The sequence below is a fragment of the Sander lucioperca genome, chromosome 11 (genome assembly GCF_008315115.2).
Source record: "Sander lucioperca isolate FBNREF2018 chromosome 11, SLUC_FBN_1.2, whole genome shotgun sequence".
Taxonomy (NCBI): domain Eukaryota; kingdom Metazoa; phylum Chordata; class Actinopteri; order Perciformes; family Percidae; genus Sander; species Sander lucioperca.
In genome coordinates this window covers 6,371,648-6,384,466 of record NC_050183.1, presented here as the reverse complement: position 1 = coordinate 6,384,466, position 12,819 = coordinate 6,371,648, and the positions used below count along the sequence as shown (strand labels likewise).

The 12,819-nt window shown below is 40.6% G+C and overlaps 1 protein-coding gene across 1 annotated transcript; it reads right to left on the bottom strand.

Moving 5' to 3' along the window:
- Positions 1-9,652: 9,652 nt before the first annotated feature.
- On the bottom strand, positions 9,653-12,282 carry s1pr4 (sphingosine-1-phosphate receptor 4). Its single transcript, XM_031307478.2, has 2 exons — positions 12,180-12,282; positions 9,653-11,497 (listed from the first exon to the last, which is right to left on the bottom strand). Exon 2 carries the CDS (start codon positions 11,340-11,342, stop codon positions 10,098-10,100), a length of 1,245 nt encoding a protein of 414 aa, XP_031163338.1. The 5' UTR covers positions 11,343-11,497; positions 12,180-12,282; the 3' UTR covers positions 9,653-10,097.
- Positions 12,283-12,819: the final 537 nt, after the last annotated feature.

The window sequence follows — 12,819 nt, the reverse complement described above, 5'->3', positions numbered from 1 at the left end:
AGTTTTTTGGGGTAGCCATGTTTTCACCAGTCAGGTTCAAAGCTACCACTTACGTCATGAGGTCAATTTGAAGGTTTTTAGGAACCTGTTTATATTTTTGGGGGGATATTTTTCAGGTACATTTTGACTCCTACTATAATATTTTCAATCCTCTTTTTTATTCCACACATTCTTCTTCAATGCAACTTGACCGCTGATAGTTCGGTCAGAGATCGGGTGTGTTGTGCTAGTAGCGGCTAATGTAGCTTCAAGTCGCTAGCTTCAAGCAGAGATGAGAAGAGCATATTTTTTTCCTTTATAAACTTGTAGTCTTCAGCTCCAACAGATGCTGAGTGCCATCACTTGAGGCATTTTATCAAATGTTTTCTCACATATGCAGAAGTACTCCCCCAGACATGTAAACAGACTTTGATGTGTACAATTGATGCAGTTCCAACTGAATGATGAATTTGTTTATGGGGTGAAAAAATTATTCCACTTCTTAGGCTAAATAAATCATTTAAAATTGTATTGTCTGAAAAATGCATCGTCAAAAAAGATGAAGACAAGACTTTTTAGCTTTTAGCTTATGAAATGTTTAATTAGTGTTTCCCCCAGAAACGTTGTCAGACCCGGTGGCAAGTGTCTTCATTAATGTACAGCCAAATAGTTTCTGTGATAACAGAATCATGGATGAAATCGCGAAATGGAGAATTTAAAAAAGCTATAAGAAAGATTTCATAGGGCTCTACATTAATTAAGTCAATGCTAAAAGCTAACTGTAGATTTGAAAATATGACTACGTCTAAGTTTCCAACCAAGCTATCCCACTGTAACTAGTTTAAAAAACATCTTAAAAATACATTAAACATTTTTTCCCCAGTGGCTTAGGCCTGGTGGGGGGAAATTTAGGCCCAGTGGGCCACCAGGCTTGCAATATACTGGGGGAAACACTAATATTAATTATAGCTTATATTATTTTATTTTTGGAGATTCATGGTTTCACAAGACAGAGACCTGGAAATAGAGTACAGACGATGCTTCTGAACAGTTAACTGATTTAAAAAAATAAATAATGGAAAAAATATTTACAGACTATTTACAGTATGCTGTCTGGTCAAAATATTCTGGGACTTGGACTCGTGATCTCAGTGTGACAAATCCTCACTAGTGTTATGATAGTGTGATTGCTTATTGTCAGTGCTGTTGCAGACGATTTCCAGCAAACAAAAGGTCAAAGGTTCAACTTTATGTTTGAGTAACGCTTGTTACACCCATTTGCAGGCTGCCTGTTTCATACATCGAAATCATAAACACGACAATACACAATCTTGAGTTCTCATGAAAACAAACACACGCATCCATACGGCTGTCTGGTGACGGGTACCCAGACCAAAGCCTCCAGCTCTCCTTTTAGTCTCCATAGCGATGTCAATATCATTTTTATGTTACGGTCTCAAAGGCTGACCAGATTTGAGCCTGATCTACTTTTGTTGCCCCCTTTGCCATTCAATCAGCATCTGTGCGGTTCTGGCCCATGGCTGTAAGCTTGACTGCGTAATTTGGTTTAGAGCTGAGCGGGAACATCTGTTCTACAAAGCTTCAGCTCCTTCCAATCCTCAGGCCTCATGGAAAAAAACCAAGGCTAGCAGCAGGACCGCTGCTGCAGCAAAGGACCCCCAAATGTCACAACCTCAAGTCCAAACCCTAGAATAAGAATAATCTTAGCATTGAGAGAATAAGAGTGAAGGGGCTTTGAAATGCAAGGTTCAAATGTGTCAAGTTGTGTAGGATTTATAGTTGGACTGACAGTGATTAAGAGTATGCTTTATTGATTTCATATGTACAGTAGGAGGTTTTAAACTTTGAGACAAAGTGTTTCATTCAGTTGGATGACTCACATGGAATAGATTTATTATGTGATTATAGAGTATGTAGAGTTGTGACAATATTTTCAGTGTTATTAGTATTATTTAGTCAGACATCTGTGGCCACACTCAAGAAATGTGCACACATTTTGTCCCTGTGCCCAAACCCACATCAAGATGGGATTTATGAAATACTGGAGCTGGTTTCTAGAAACAGTGGATTGTATTTATTTTCGACAAATGGTGATATACTATATATAAACACCTTCAAACCCTGTCATTATTTAAAGGAATAGTTCAAGATTTTGAGACACATGCTAATTTCCGTTCTTGCCAAACTAAGGGTGAGAAGAATTATACCACTCTCATATCTTTTCAGTCAAAACCAAGCTAGAGCTAGGAGACGGTTAGCTTAGCTTGGCACAAAGACTGCAAACCAAGGGAAACAGCTAGCCTAACTTTGTCCAATTATAAATAAATGTAAATCTGCTTTCCGGCACCTCTAAAGCTCAATAAATAACGTTTTATATCTCGTTATTATTTTTAAAACCGTACAAAAAACCGAAATGCCCAAAGAATAATTAGAAGAAAAATGAAACTACTAGATGTATTGCCATTTTGTACAGACATTCATGATCTCCAGAGGATGAAGCCCACTGACTTTTTTTGCAGAATTGTTCTCTATAGCACCATTTTTGTGGCTTTGAAATATCTTAACAACCATTGGATGAATTGCCATTGCACTAATCGCACTTAGATGGTAAACAACTTTAGGGGTGGCAATAGTTCAGTCCATAGGGAGTTGGGTTGGGAACCGGAGGGTCACTGGTCCAGCACTAGCCCACTCACTTGGACATTTCTCCATTTGTGCATGTATAGGACCAGATCATGTGTATGTGTATTTCAGGCCTGTGTGTAGTGATTTCGAACAAACACAGTGTCATTGTGTGTATGTTAGCATTTAGCCCAGAACACTGCTGTGCCTAAGTACAATCTCACAGAGCACAACTGTAGAGTCTTAGTCTTGTTTCTAAACGAGTCCCCTGCAGTTTTCTAAGAAAACCTGCTTAAGAAACTAGTGGAAACTGAAGCCGAATCATCACCCTTGGAACATCTTTCATAACACAATTAGTTAAGTGGTCACGGTGCTCAGCCAAAGCACAGCAAGAATGAGAGAGAGGATTTAGAAAGAGAAAGAAAAGAGAAAAAACTTGCTCACATACATTTCCAAGGTTAAGAGCAAAGTCACTGCATATGGCTGACATCCAGCCCTTGTTGTCTTTGGTAATTGTCTCCTACACTCACAATGAAAGAGGAATGAAAACACACTTTTGTGTGTGCTTGTAGCAATTTTTCATCATGTTGGAACATGTTTTTTTTTTTGTTTTTTTTAAACATGCTTAATAACAGAATTTGTGTTTATAGTGTGTCTGCCTCCATCATTTTAAAACTCAACTGGCCTTTGTTTCCGCTGTCCAACTATCTAGGATCTGATAAAGAGGAAACAGCTGGGTCCAAAGATGGTGAAGATTCCTCCTCCACATGTACATCTCTCCAGAACAGGCTCTTCTGTGTTCTTCTGAGCTATTCTTCTGTTAGAATAGATACAAAAAAGATGACATGGTGGTGCATTCCCTTTTAATTAAGAAACAACTGAACAGAATTTGTGTGTGTTAGGAATAACAGAGATGTTTGGTATGTGTTTATGCTCAACTATAGAGACATGCATAACTTGACTGACTATGAACAAAAAGTACATAAATCCTAAAGTAGATCCACTGGCACCAGAGAAGAAGAAAACGTTGTCGTTCCTCGGACCAGATTTCCCAGCCAGGTGCAGTCAACAGAAACAGACACAGAAGAAAAGGGTCTTGTATTCAAATGTTTGATTTGTTCGTTTTGACATGCAGCGAGTTAATGCCCTTCCTGGTATTTTGTTCTCTTTGATGGCAGCTCACAAGAAAATGCATTGATTGATTGATTGATTGGGTATAATTAACCACAACACTGGATATTTGCACAGCCATTATTGATGTCTGAAAGTGGAATGGGACGCTGTAAGTTAGCCAAATAAACTGGATATTTTCTTGGGGAGTTTTTCACCGGGAGCAAGTCCGCTGGGTTAAATAAAGAAAGAGTTTTCTGACGCTGCCAGTTTATGAAATCATCCTGTGTGTGTGTGTGTGTGTGTGTGTGTGTGTGTGTGTGTGTGTGTGTGTGTGTGTGTGTGTGTGTGTGTGTGTGAATGAGAAAGACCAGATAACGACTGCTGACCCAGCGGACACCTGGCTGTTAGTATCTGCTTCATATCACCGTGGGAACACGTTTACTAGATGAGTACACAGGTGCACGAGCACATGCACACATGCATACATACGCTGACATATGGTTAGGTATACACACATAAAACAACACATGTTCACGTAAACACACTCAAACAAAGCTCCATTGAGTTTTCTCTAAAATTATGACAAATGAATGATCATGACAAAGATAATATTTTCATTACAATAAATCCATTGCTGTGCAGTCATACAGTCTCTTTGGCTACTGTCTGCAGTGAGGAGTCAAAAAGTGTCATTACATTTCTGGCCTGTGGACACTTAAGTCACATTTCTGGAGCTGAAGGATAATTTTCTGCAGCTTCGGCTGTGCTGTTGCCATAAGCACAATGTTGGAAACTTTTGTGTCCAAAACAAAATACCTTACAGGTTTTTTTTCTGTAATCTGAGTATAGTTGATTTCACATTGAGTGACCTATACTTTGCCAATAGACTTATCTTTAAGTAAAATTGTGCCTCATCCATATTTTAATGTATCCTTAGAACAGAGCTAGAGTGAGGTTAAAGACTGGGCCTGGTTGTCATGTGATCAGTTCTATCATTCTCTCTCAATGAATCATCATGTTGTAAATCCAAAACAAACTCTTTCTAGAGCTGATGCAATGGCCTTTTATTACGAGTGTGTGGGAGATTTTTTTGTCAAATGCCATGTTTAATTCAACCTCACCTTTGTTGCAGCCTACAGTATGTTGCTTTTTCCAGCTTTAGGCAAAACTAGTATGACCACAGTTTAGGGAAGGTGGCTTAAGTTATTTTTTTGTGGCCCAGAGATGGACATTATAATATAATATAATAATGTAATATCCCACAAATGCACGATGTCAAAGCATATTGTGCATTGTGTCACATTTTGCATCCACTCGAATGTGTGCAAACCAACCCACACACTTGATTAAGAAGGTTGTGTATGAGTATTAAAACCAGAAGCTGTGCATTTAGTAGAAGTAGATTATGCTGCAGGACAACGTTTAAGAGATGTTTCTATAGACATCTTTATCTGTGTTTTTTCTACAAGTAACCGGTCACTTTATACTGTAAATGCCATAAAGACGTGTTGAACTCCGCCCTGAAAGAGCTACAAACCACCTCTTCAAGTCTACATGGGTTGTGTTTGATACTCATGAGAGGTTTTGGGTGGATTATCCCTTTAAATGGATTGCTGTGTCTTTCAGAGATGCCACGTGGAGTCTACTGTAAAGCTGTCAGTCCCATATCTCAGCAATTAAGCTAGTAAAATATTATTATAACTTATGAGAATGATGGCCAACATTACAAAAATTAGAATCAGGATATAAAAAGGTGGAATTTCCCTTTAACAAATGGGTGATTACAGTTTTTAACAAACAGAGAACAAACACATTTCTTATCCATGATGGTGGACAAGAGATTTTAATATTTTTGAGTTTTTCTTTTGTCCAGGCTGTTACATTCAGTTTTTGTGCCACTGAGTTGTCGCAGTGCTGATTGCAGCTCAGCACACTCTCTCCTCTCGTGTAGCTTCTCTGTGCCTCACCCGCTGCCTTCCCCTCTCCTCAGACAGTACATCATTAGCTGTCTGCTGAACACCTGGAGGCAGAGTCAGCGAGGTAATTGTTGAGGGCATAGCCACGTCTGCACGCAACCATCATTAACCCATCGTACCTCATTTAGAGCAGAGAGAAGGCCTTGTTGTTGTAGAGGGGAGGAGGAGAGAGAGAGAGAGAGAGAGGGAGCAGCGTGGATTGCTGATCAGCCCCTGACATGTCAAATATGATACAACGAATGACTCTGAGGCTGAAGCTAATAAAGCCTGGAATTTGCTGTTGCTTTTTCATCAGGCACCGGACCTGGAGCTGTGCCAGGACCAAGGATGAGAGAGGCTTATTCCCTACTCTTACTGTAACCGTAAAGATGCAGGAATTCACGAGAGGGGAATTCAAGCACATACACACACACACACACACACACACACACACACACACACACACACACACACACACAACCAGCAATGACTTGTTTGCACCCACAGCCACTAAAAAAACAGGAAAGGTTTTTGAGGAGGATTTAGAGTGTGTGTGTGTGTGTGTGTGTGTGTGTGTGTGTGTGTGTGTGTGTGTGTGTATGTATATTTGAATGTGTGCTTTGCACAATCCCCTCAGCCGCTTTGTTGGCGGGCGTTTCAGATAAAAAGGATAAAAGCAAAATTCTTCCTTTCTCACCACAACGCCTCATTTCCTTCCTCCAGTCATTGCTGACGAGCCCGTGCAGCTCACGTCACAAACAGAAATGCCTGCGTGATAGGCTGCCAGGATTGTGCAACATCTCAAACAATAACATAGTGAATAGTTTTTTAGGGTTAGGATGACTTTTTTTTGTTTGTTATCTTAGTTTTTGATATGTTTGCATCAACAGGATCAAGTTCCATATTTTTGTAACTGCTGAACAAATTGATTTTTATTGTTCATGCTTGCATGAACATATAGTAGTATGTTATAACTGAAGTCCCATTTATTTTCCAGATAAGTTTCTGTTCTGCACTTTTATTGCTCCAGTGTAATTTCTGGAAATGTGTCATCAGGGTTTTCTGTCTATATTTATGTTTACAAAGATAGGAGACATTGAAAGCATGTTGCTTAAACTGACATATGCTGTTTAATAAGATATTTAGCTGTTTTATCTTTCTTAAAATTGACAAAGTGCTGAAAATTACAGTATGCTATACTACCACAGTAGAATTGACAATGGACAGAAAATCCCTGTATCATGTTTGAGGTTTTTAAGAAAAACTCCATGAGAAAATACCCTTCCTAGGGATGCTAATGAAACAGAGGCTAAATTAAAGAGGGGATGGGTCTTCAGCACTGCAGTCTACAGGGACATTTGAAGGCATTTACAACAATATTCTGCAAATAAGTTCTGGCTGAGAAAAGAAGGATTAAAGGTCCAATATGTAATATATTTACTGTAATAAATCCAAAAATGACCCCAATGCGTCATCAGATATTAAGGAAACACACTAAGTTGAAATACTATCTTTTCTGACAACAATGCTAAAGCCAGTATATTCTCCTTTTGAAATTTCCGTTCCGTGACGGAATTTCTATTCGTGTTTTGGCCTGTGTGTTGTTATCAACTGCCCAGTTTGACAGCCAGGCCGGGTTGCCAGATATACCTGTAAATGTCTCTAGTTGCGTGACCAGAGACATTACAAACCCCGGGTAAATAATGGAGATGCATTGAAAAGATGGAGACATCTTAGAGCCCAAAAGGACGCAGAGTTGGCTAATTTCCTCCTGAACAGGTAAGCATTAGCTTCAGGCTAATTTATCAGGGCTACAAGGGACGGGCATTTTATGTCATTTCAACATTCATGTAAGTGCAAGTGTTACAAAAACAACTGAGACACAGCCAGTAAAGGGATCCCGACTGGTCCTGGCTAACACCGCCATGCTAACCCTGCTAACTGCTAACGTTACCGGAGGACCAGGCAAGCTGGCCATGGCTGTTTACAATGTGTAGCCTGTTCAGCGGCCATAGCCGACAACGGTGAGTTATTTTAAGCCAAGAGAGGGAGGCTGTAAACCTGAAGCGATTGTTGCCATAATTCTAAGCCAATAATGTGTGTTCAGTCAGTGGAGAGGATGGCAAGGTAGTGTTATTTTTAGCGGTTCCTACTGTAATTCTAAGCCAAAAAAGTGTGTCTGTCAGTTGGGTACAGAGCTCCGCATGAGCACGGGCTTTTATGACTGTCAATAGAGCTAGCATCTAACGTTAGCTACTCCGCTGTGCTGTGAAGGTATGTCTGGCTCTGTGAGACAAGCGTCTAGCAACATTGTTGTGGATGCTGCGGTCTCAGCCTGACAACCTCCGTGAAATTCGAGTCTGGGAAGGAGGGGTGGGGGAGACAACTCTCTCCAGTATTTTGAATTTGTACTGCAGTAACTATTTTAAACACTAGCTGTCAGTATTACATATTGCACCTTTAAAGATGTTTTCACCATATTGCCCTCTCTCTTTTATTGTCATCATGTCTTTGTGAACATGACTCACACACACACACACACACACACACACACACACACACACACACACACTGGCGACCTGTCTGCATGCTTCTCTCACCAAGTGCATTCTTGGATCGCTTTCAGAACCCTGCAACTCTGAAATGGATAAAAAAAATATAAAAGATAGTGATAGGAGTAGTTTGGTGCATACCATTTGACAAACAATAAAATTCCTGGACTGAATTGAGGGCACAAGCACAATATTGTTTGGAGCCACTACAGTAAAAGCCAACAGGGCTGGCTCCGCTTATCAGTTTAAAAAAGAAACATGCACACACACACACACACACACACACACACACACACACACACACACAGTGGTTAGAAAAAGGTGATGTCACGTACTCCTGAGCCCCAATCAGAATTCAGCAACATTTGAAACTGATGACAGTTGGTGGGTTGTTTGCAGATGTTAATCAAATCTGATCAAACAACACCACCCTGCAACAAATTAAGTGAGATTTTGAGTAAAAGCTTAATAAATAATAACTTGTTGCTTACTATAATTAGTCATGGGTATTTACAGTAATGTTAGAGAAGAGAAATAGGGCTATAGGATGTAAATGGTCATTCCTTTACAGTAAGATATGATGTGAGAACTGGGCTCAAGTGTAAAAATAGATACTTTAGAAAGTAAAGTACTGAAAGTGGGAACAATACAGTATTGACTTCTTACAGACTGCACCTTGTGGCTATGATCTATTGTAGTTTCATGAAATAGTGAAACTGCCAGAGAGCACACTTTGCATATTCTGCCTTTGCAGACCGTTGGTTTTGCTTTGTGAAATACTTTTACATGTCAAGACAAAACCAGTTGTTCCAGTATATAGTACAGAACAGGACAGTGCAGTACAATAGCCTGTAAAATTTACGAGTGAATACTATCCGCTAAACCTTATCTATCTACCCAGCCAGGCAGTCATAATGCATTTATCAATTAGCCCTTGCCGTGTGTGCCCTTGGGGCTGCATTCACAGCCCTCACCTTCTCTGCACTGAACTTCAATCAGTCATCCTGTCAGAAAAGCAGGGAGGGGGAAGCAGCCTGCAAAAAGGCCTTTTGAAGTTTGTCAGGTCTAACAAAGAAGACGAGCCTTAAAGCTGAATTACAAAATATTTTCTTTCATGTACAGTCACATGAGAATTTTGCAAGCATGCTGAAACTGATGTGTGAACAAAGATCTTCTTTTTTTGGCAGAGATAAAATTATGCCATTTTAATGTGGTGGGATGTACAAAATATAGATGTGGTGAATTTAGAAAACCATAAAGAATTTGTGTTGAGGTTACTATAATGAAATGAAAATCGGAAGCATTTTGTATCATCTGATTCATCTGCAGGAGCCAGTAAATGCTTTGATGATGCGTCTCCCTCCAGAGGAAAGCAGAGGGAGTATACTGAAAACAGCATGCACTCATGTATAAAGCAAAATAAACTTTATTTATATTTTTATCATACAGTAAAACATCCGGCTTACACAAAATGTTACAAAACAATGCAATACACGTATATACATATTTTTCTATTCTGCAAATTATACCCATTCATGTTAACTTTTATGTAGATAATACTTGTGGTACATAATCTGACTTCATATCTATAAAAAATATACATTTTTTTCCTGGGTAATAGCAACAGGTACAGTGCAACAATATATCAATAAAGTGTGTCAAATGCATTGCAAAAAGGACTGTCTGGTAATGCAAAAAACTTATTATTATTATTTAACAGGTTTTCTGACAGTGTGTAATCATCAGTGCAAGTACCTGCAGGCAAAGCACATTCAAACCAAAACTCAGAGGAAACGGTTAGATGTGTATCAGTGCACACAGGTCTTGTTTGCTTGGGAGGGGACCACGTTGTGGTTTAACCACTTGAAACTGACAGGCAGCTGGTGGTGGAGCTCAGCCTATATTTTCGGGGTGCCCTGCGAGGCTTGTTAGGAGTTGATGGTGGGGAGGCCACGCTCAGGTTCCTGACCTTGTTAAAACTGTTCCTCAGACTGTCCCTCCTGCTCTCTGAGGTGCTGCTGGTCTCCTTGGATGTGAATTTGTCTGGGTGACAGAGGCCGGCCTTCAGGCAACAGCAGCACAGCAGCTCAGCAATAGCCTTCCTCAATTCACTGCTGCCCAGGGCGTAGATGATGGGGTTCAGGCCGGAGTTGAGGACAGCCAGGGAGATGCAAAAGTCAGCGCTGAACAGCAGTGCACACTGACGGGAGGCACAGAAGAAATCCACTAGTAACAGCAGGAACAGTGGTCCCCAGCAGAGCAAAAAGACCCCAACAATGGTGATCACAGTTTTAAGCAGATCCAAAGAGCGTTTGCGACTGCGCTTTGGGCCCAGCTGTGCACTCTTGTGCACGTGGCAGTAGATGGCACCATAGAGCACACCAATAGCCAGGAGGATGAGGAAGAAGATGACGAGAGAGAAAAAGATGTAGGTCTTGGAGTAGAGAGGAAGGAGGGTGGAACATCCGTCCAGGCTGCACACACAGTTCCAGCCCAGCAAGGGGAGAAAGCCAATCACCAGCGCCAAAACCCAGCAGAGTGCTACCAAGCCATAGATCCTATAGTAGGTCTTCCTGGCTGACTTCTGGGGCAGTGGCTTCATCATGGTGGTGTAACGCTCCACAGCAATCAGCAACAAACTGAATATGGATGCTGCCAGGGCCACAAACAGCATCCCTTCTCTGAAGAGCCACAGAGCAGGGGTGAGGCGAAACGTCTGGCTGCCAGACATACAGATGTTTACCAGGTAGGCAGTGCCGGTGAGGAGGTCACTGAGTGTGATGTTGGCAATGCAGACGTAAACCCAGCGCTGACTGTGGCGGATGCGGGAGATGACAGCCACCAGCACCAGGAGATTCTCCAGAATGATGAAAATACTGAAGAAGAGGAAGACGGCCATGGGGGCACTGATGTGGTTCTGGGTGTTTGAGATGGTCCTGTTCTGCAGGCGGCCGGTGTGGTTGTAATGCCGCAGGATCACATGGTTGATCTCGTTGGCTGCAGTGGTGCCGTTTGATATGGTGATGTTGCTGGGGTAACTGGGTATGTGGTACAAGTGTGGGCAGGATGAGGAGGAGGTGAGGGATGAAAAGACATTCATAGCAACAGCTGGGCTGGTCAAGATCAAGGCTGTGGGTGGGAACAGGCGGAACCGAGCTGGTACGAGCTGCACGGGAATTAGTGTGGAACTCCTGTGATCAAACAGGCTATCATCACACTCTAACCACTGGAGCTCTGCTTCTACCCAACACACAACTGAGAAGACATAAGAAGAAGAAATTTCAATACGGCATCTGTGTGAAAATAAAATACAATTCCTCTCGCTCTAATGACTGTACTGTGTGTTTCCTCATTAAAGTGCTTCAATCAATTTAAAAGGCATCATTTAAATACCTATCTCATGTGCCACGACACTCCACCTAGCTGTGGTTAACACAGGATGAGTGAGCAGCTGCAGAGGGCATTTAAATCTCCACATGAAGGAAATACACACATTGTTTTCGTACAAGAATGCTGGAAAATGCTTACTTAAAATTTCCATGCAACAATGCTGTCTGAATTACTGCACTACTAACTAATAATGAATTAATAATTACAAAATAGCAAAAACATCAGTTTTTCTTTTTCTTTTTTCTCCTAAAACTCTCTTCAGTGACATCAATCAAAATAAATTAATCAAAAACGACTAAAGAAACATGAAGCTTTATTTCAAGGTTCATATTGTTTTATCTAAAATCAAAGAATTTTTTTTTGTTTAAACTTTCGATAACTTTATGCTGTTTCCCAATAGTTAGGTAGGAATTATGAAATCTGTTCGAAAACTTACTCATTTGAAATTGCATTTTAATTGTATCCTATTATATGTGGATAAAATCCATCACATGTAATTATTATAGCTGTAGAGTGATGTGAATGCTGTGCAGTGGAGAATACTTACTCTGGCTGCTGGTGGTGATGCTGAGTGAGTGAGAAGGTGTCGCTGACTACAGAATTTTTAAGGGGAAGTATGCCAAAGTCACACACCACACCCAAAACACCACACACACACGCAAACAGAAATATGCAACAGAGAGATTGTCGTCACTTCTGTTCCATCACCTTGAAAAGAGAAAAACAGTGAGAATTTCACACTCACCTACAATTATACAATTTCACAGTCTCAGAAGAAGTCATAATTGCTCTACAAATATCTTCTATCTATTTGACAAAATCTAATTGACTCTGATATTTAACAATTCTCCACCACTTTTCTGGTGCATCAAGATCATCACGTTTTCCCAGGACATCACGCACATTTTACAACATCACATTAAATCATATTGCTCAAGTTTCCCTATGATAACTTATACGGGAAAGGCTCTTTCAACACTTGTGCCACACTGAGAAAGTTGTAAATGTTTTGCAATATGATATGTGGCAAGAATTCCACTTGCACTTACAAGAGCAAAACTCGAGACACGTTTTTACAAAAGCCTCCAATTAGATTTTTTTTTCTTCTCAATATTTCAAGAGAACAAGAGAAAAACAGGAACCCCTCCCTGCAGCGCCCCTCCCTGCAGATATAAGGTTTCATACGT

Coding starts and splice junctions, on each gene's coding strand:
- s1pr4 (XM_031307478.2), bottom strand. CDS start 11,342: ATGAATGTCTTTTCATCCCTCACCTCCTCCTCATCCTGCCCACACTTG.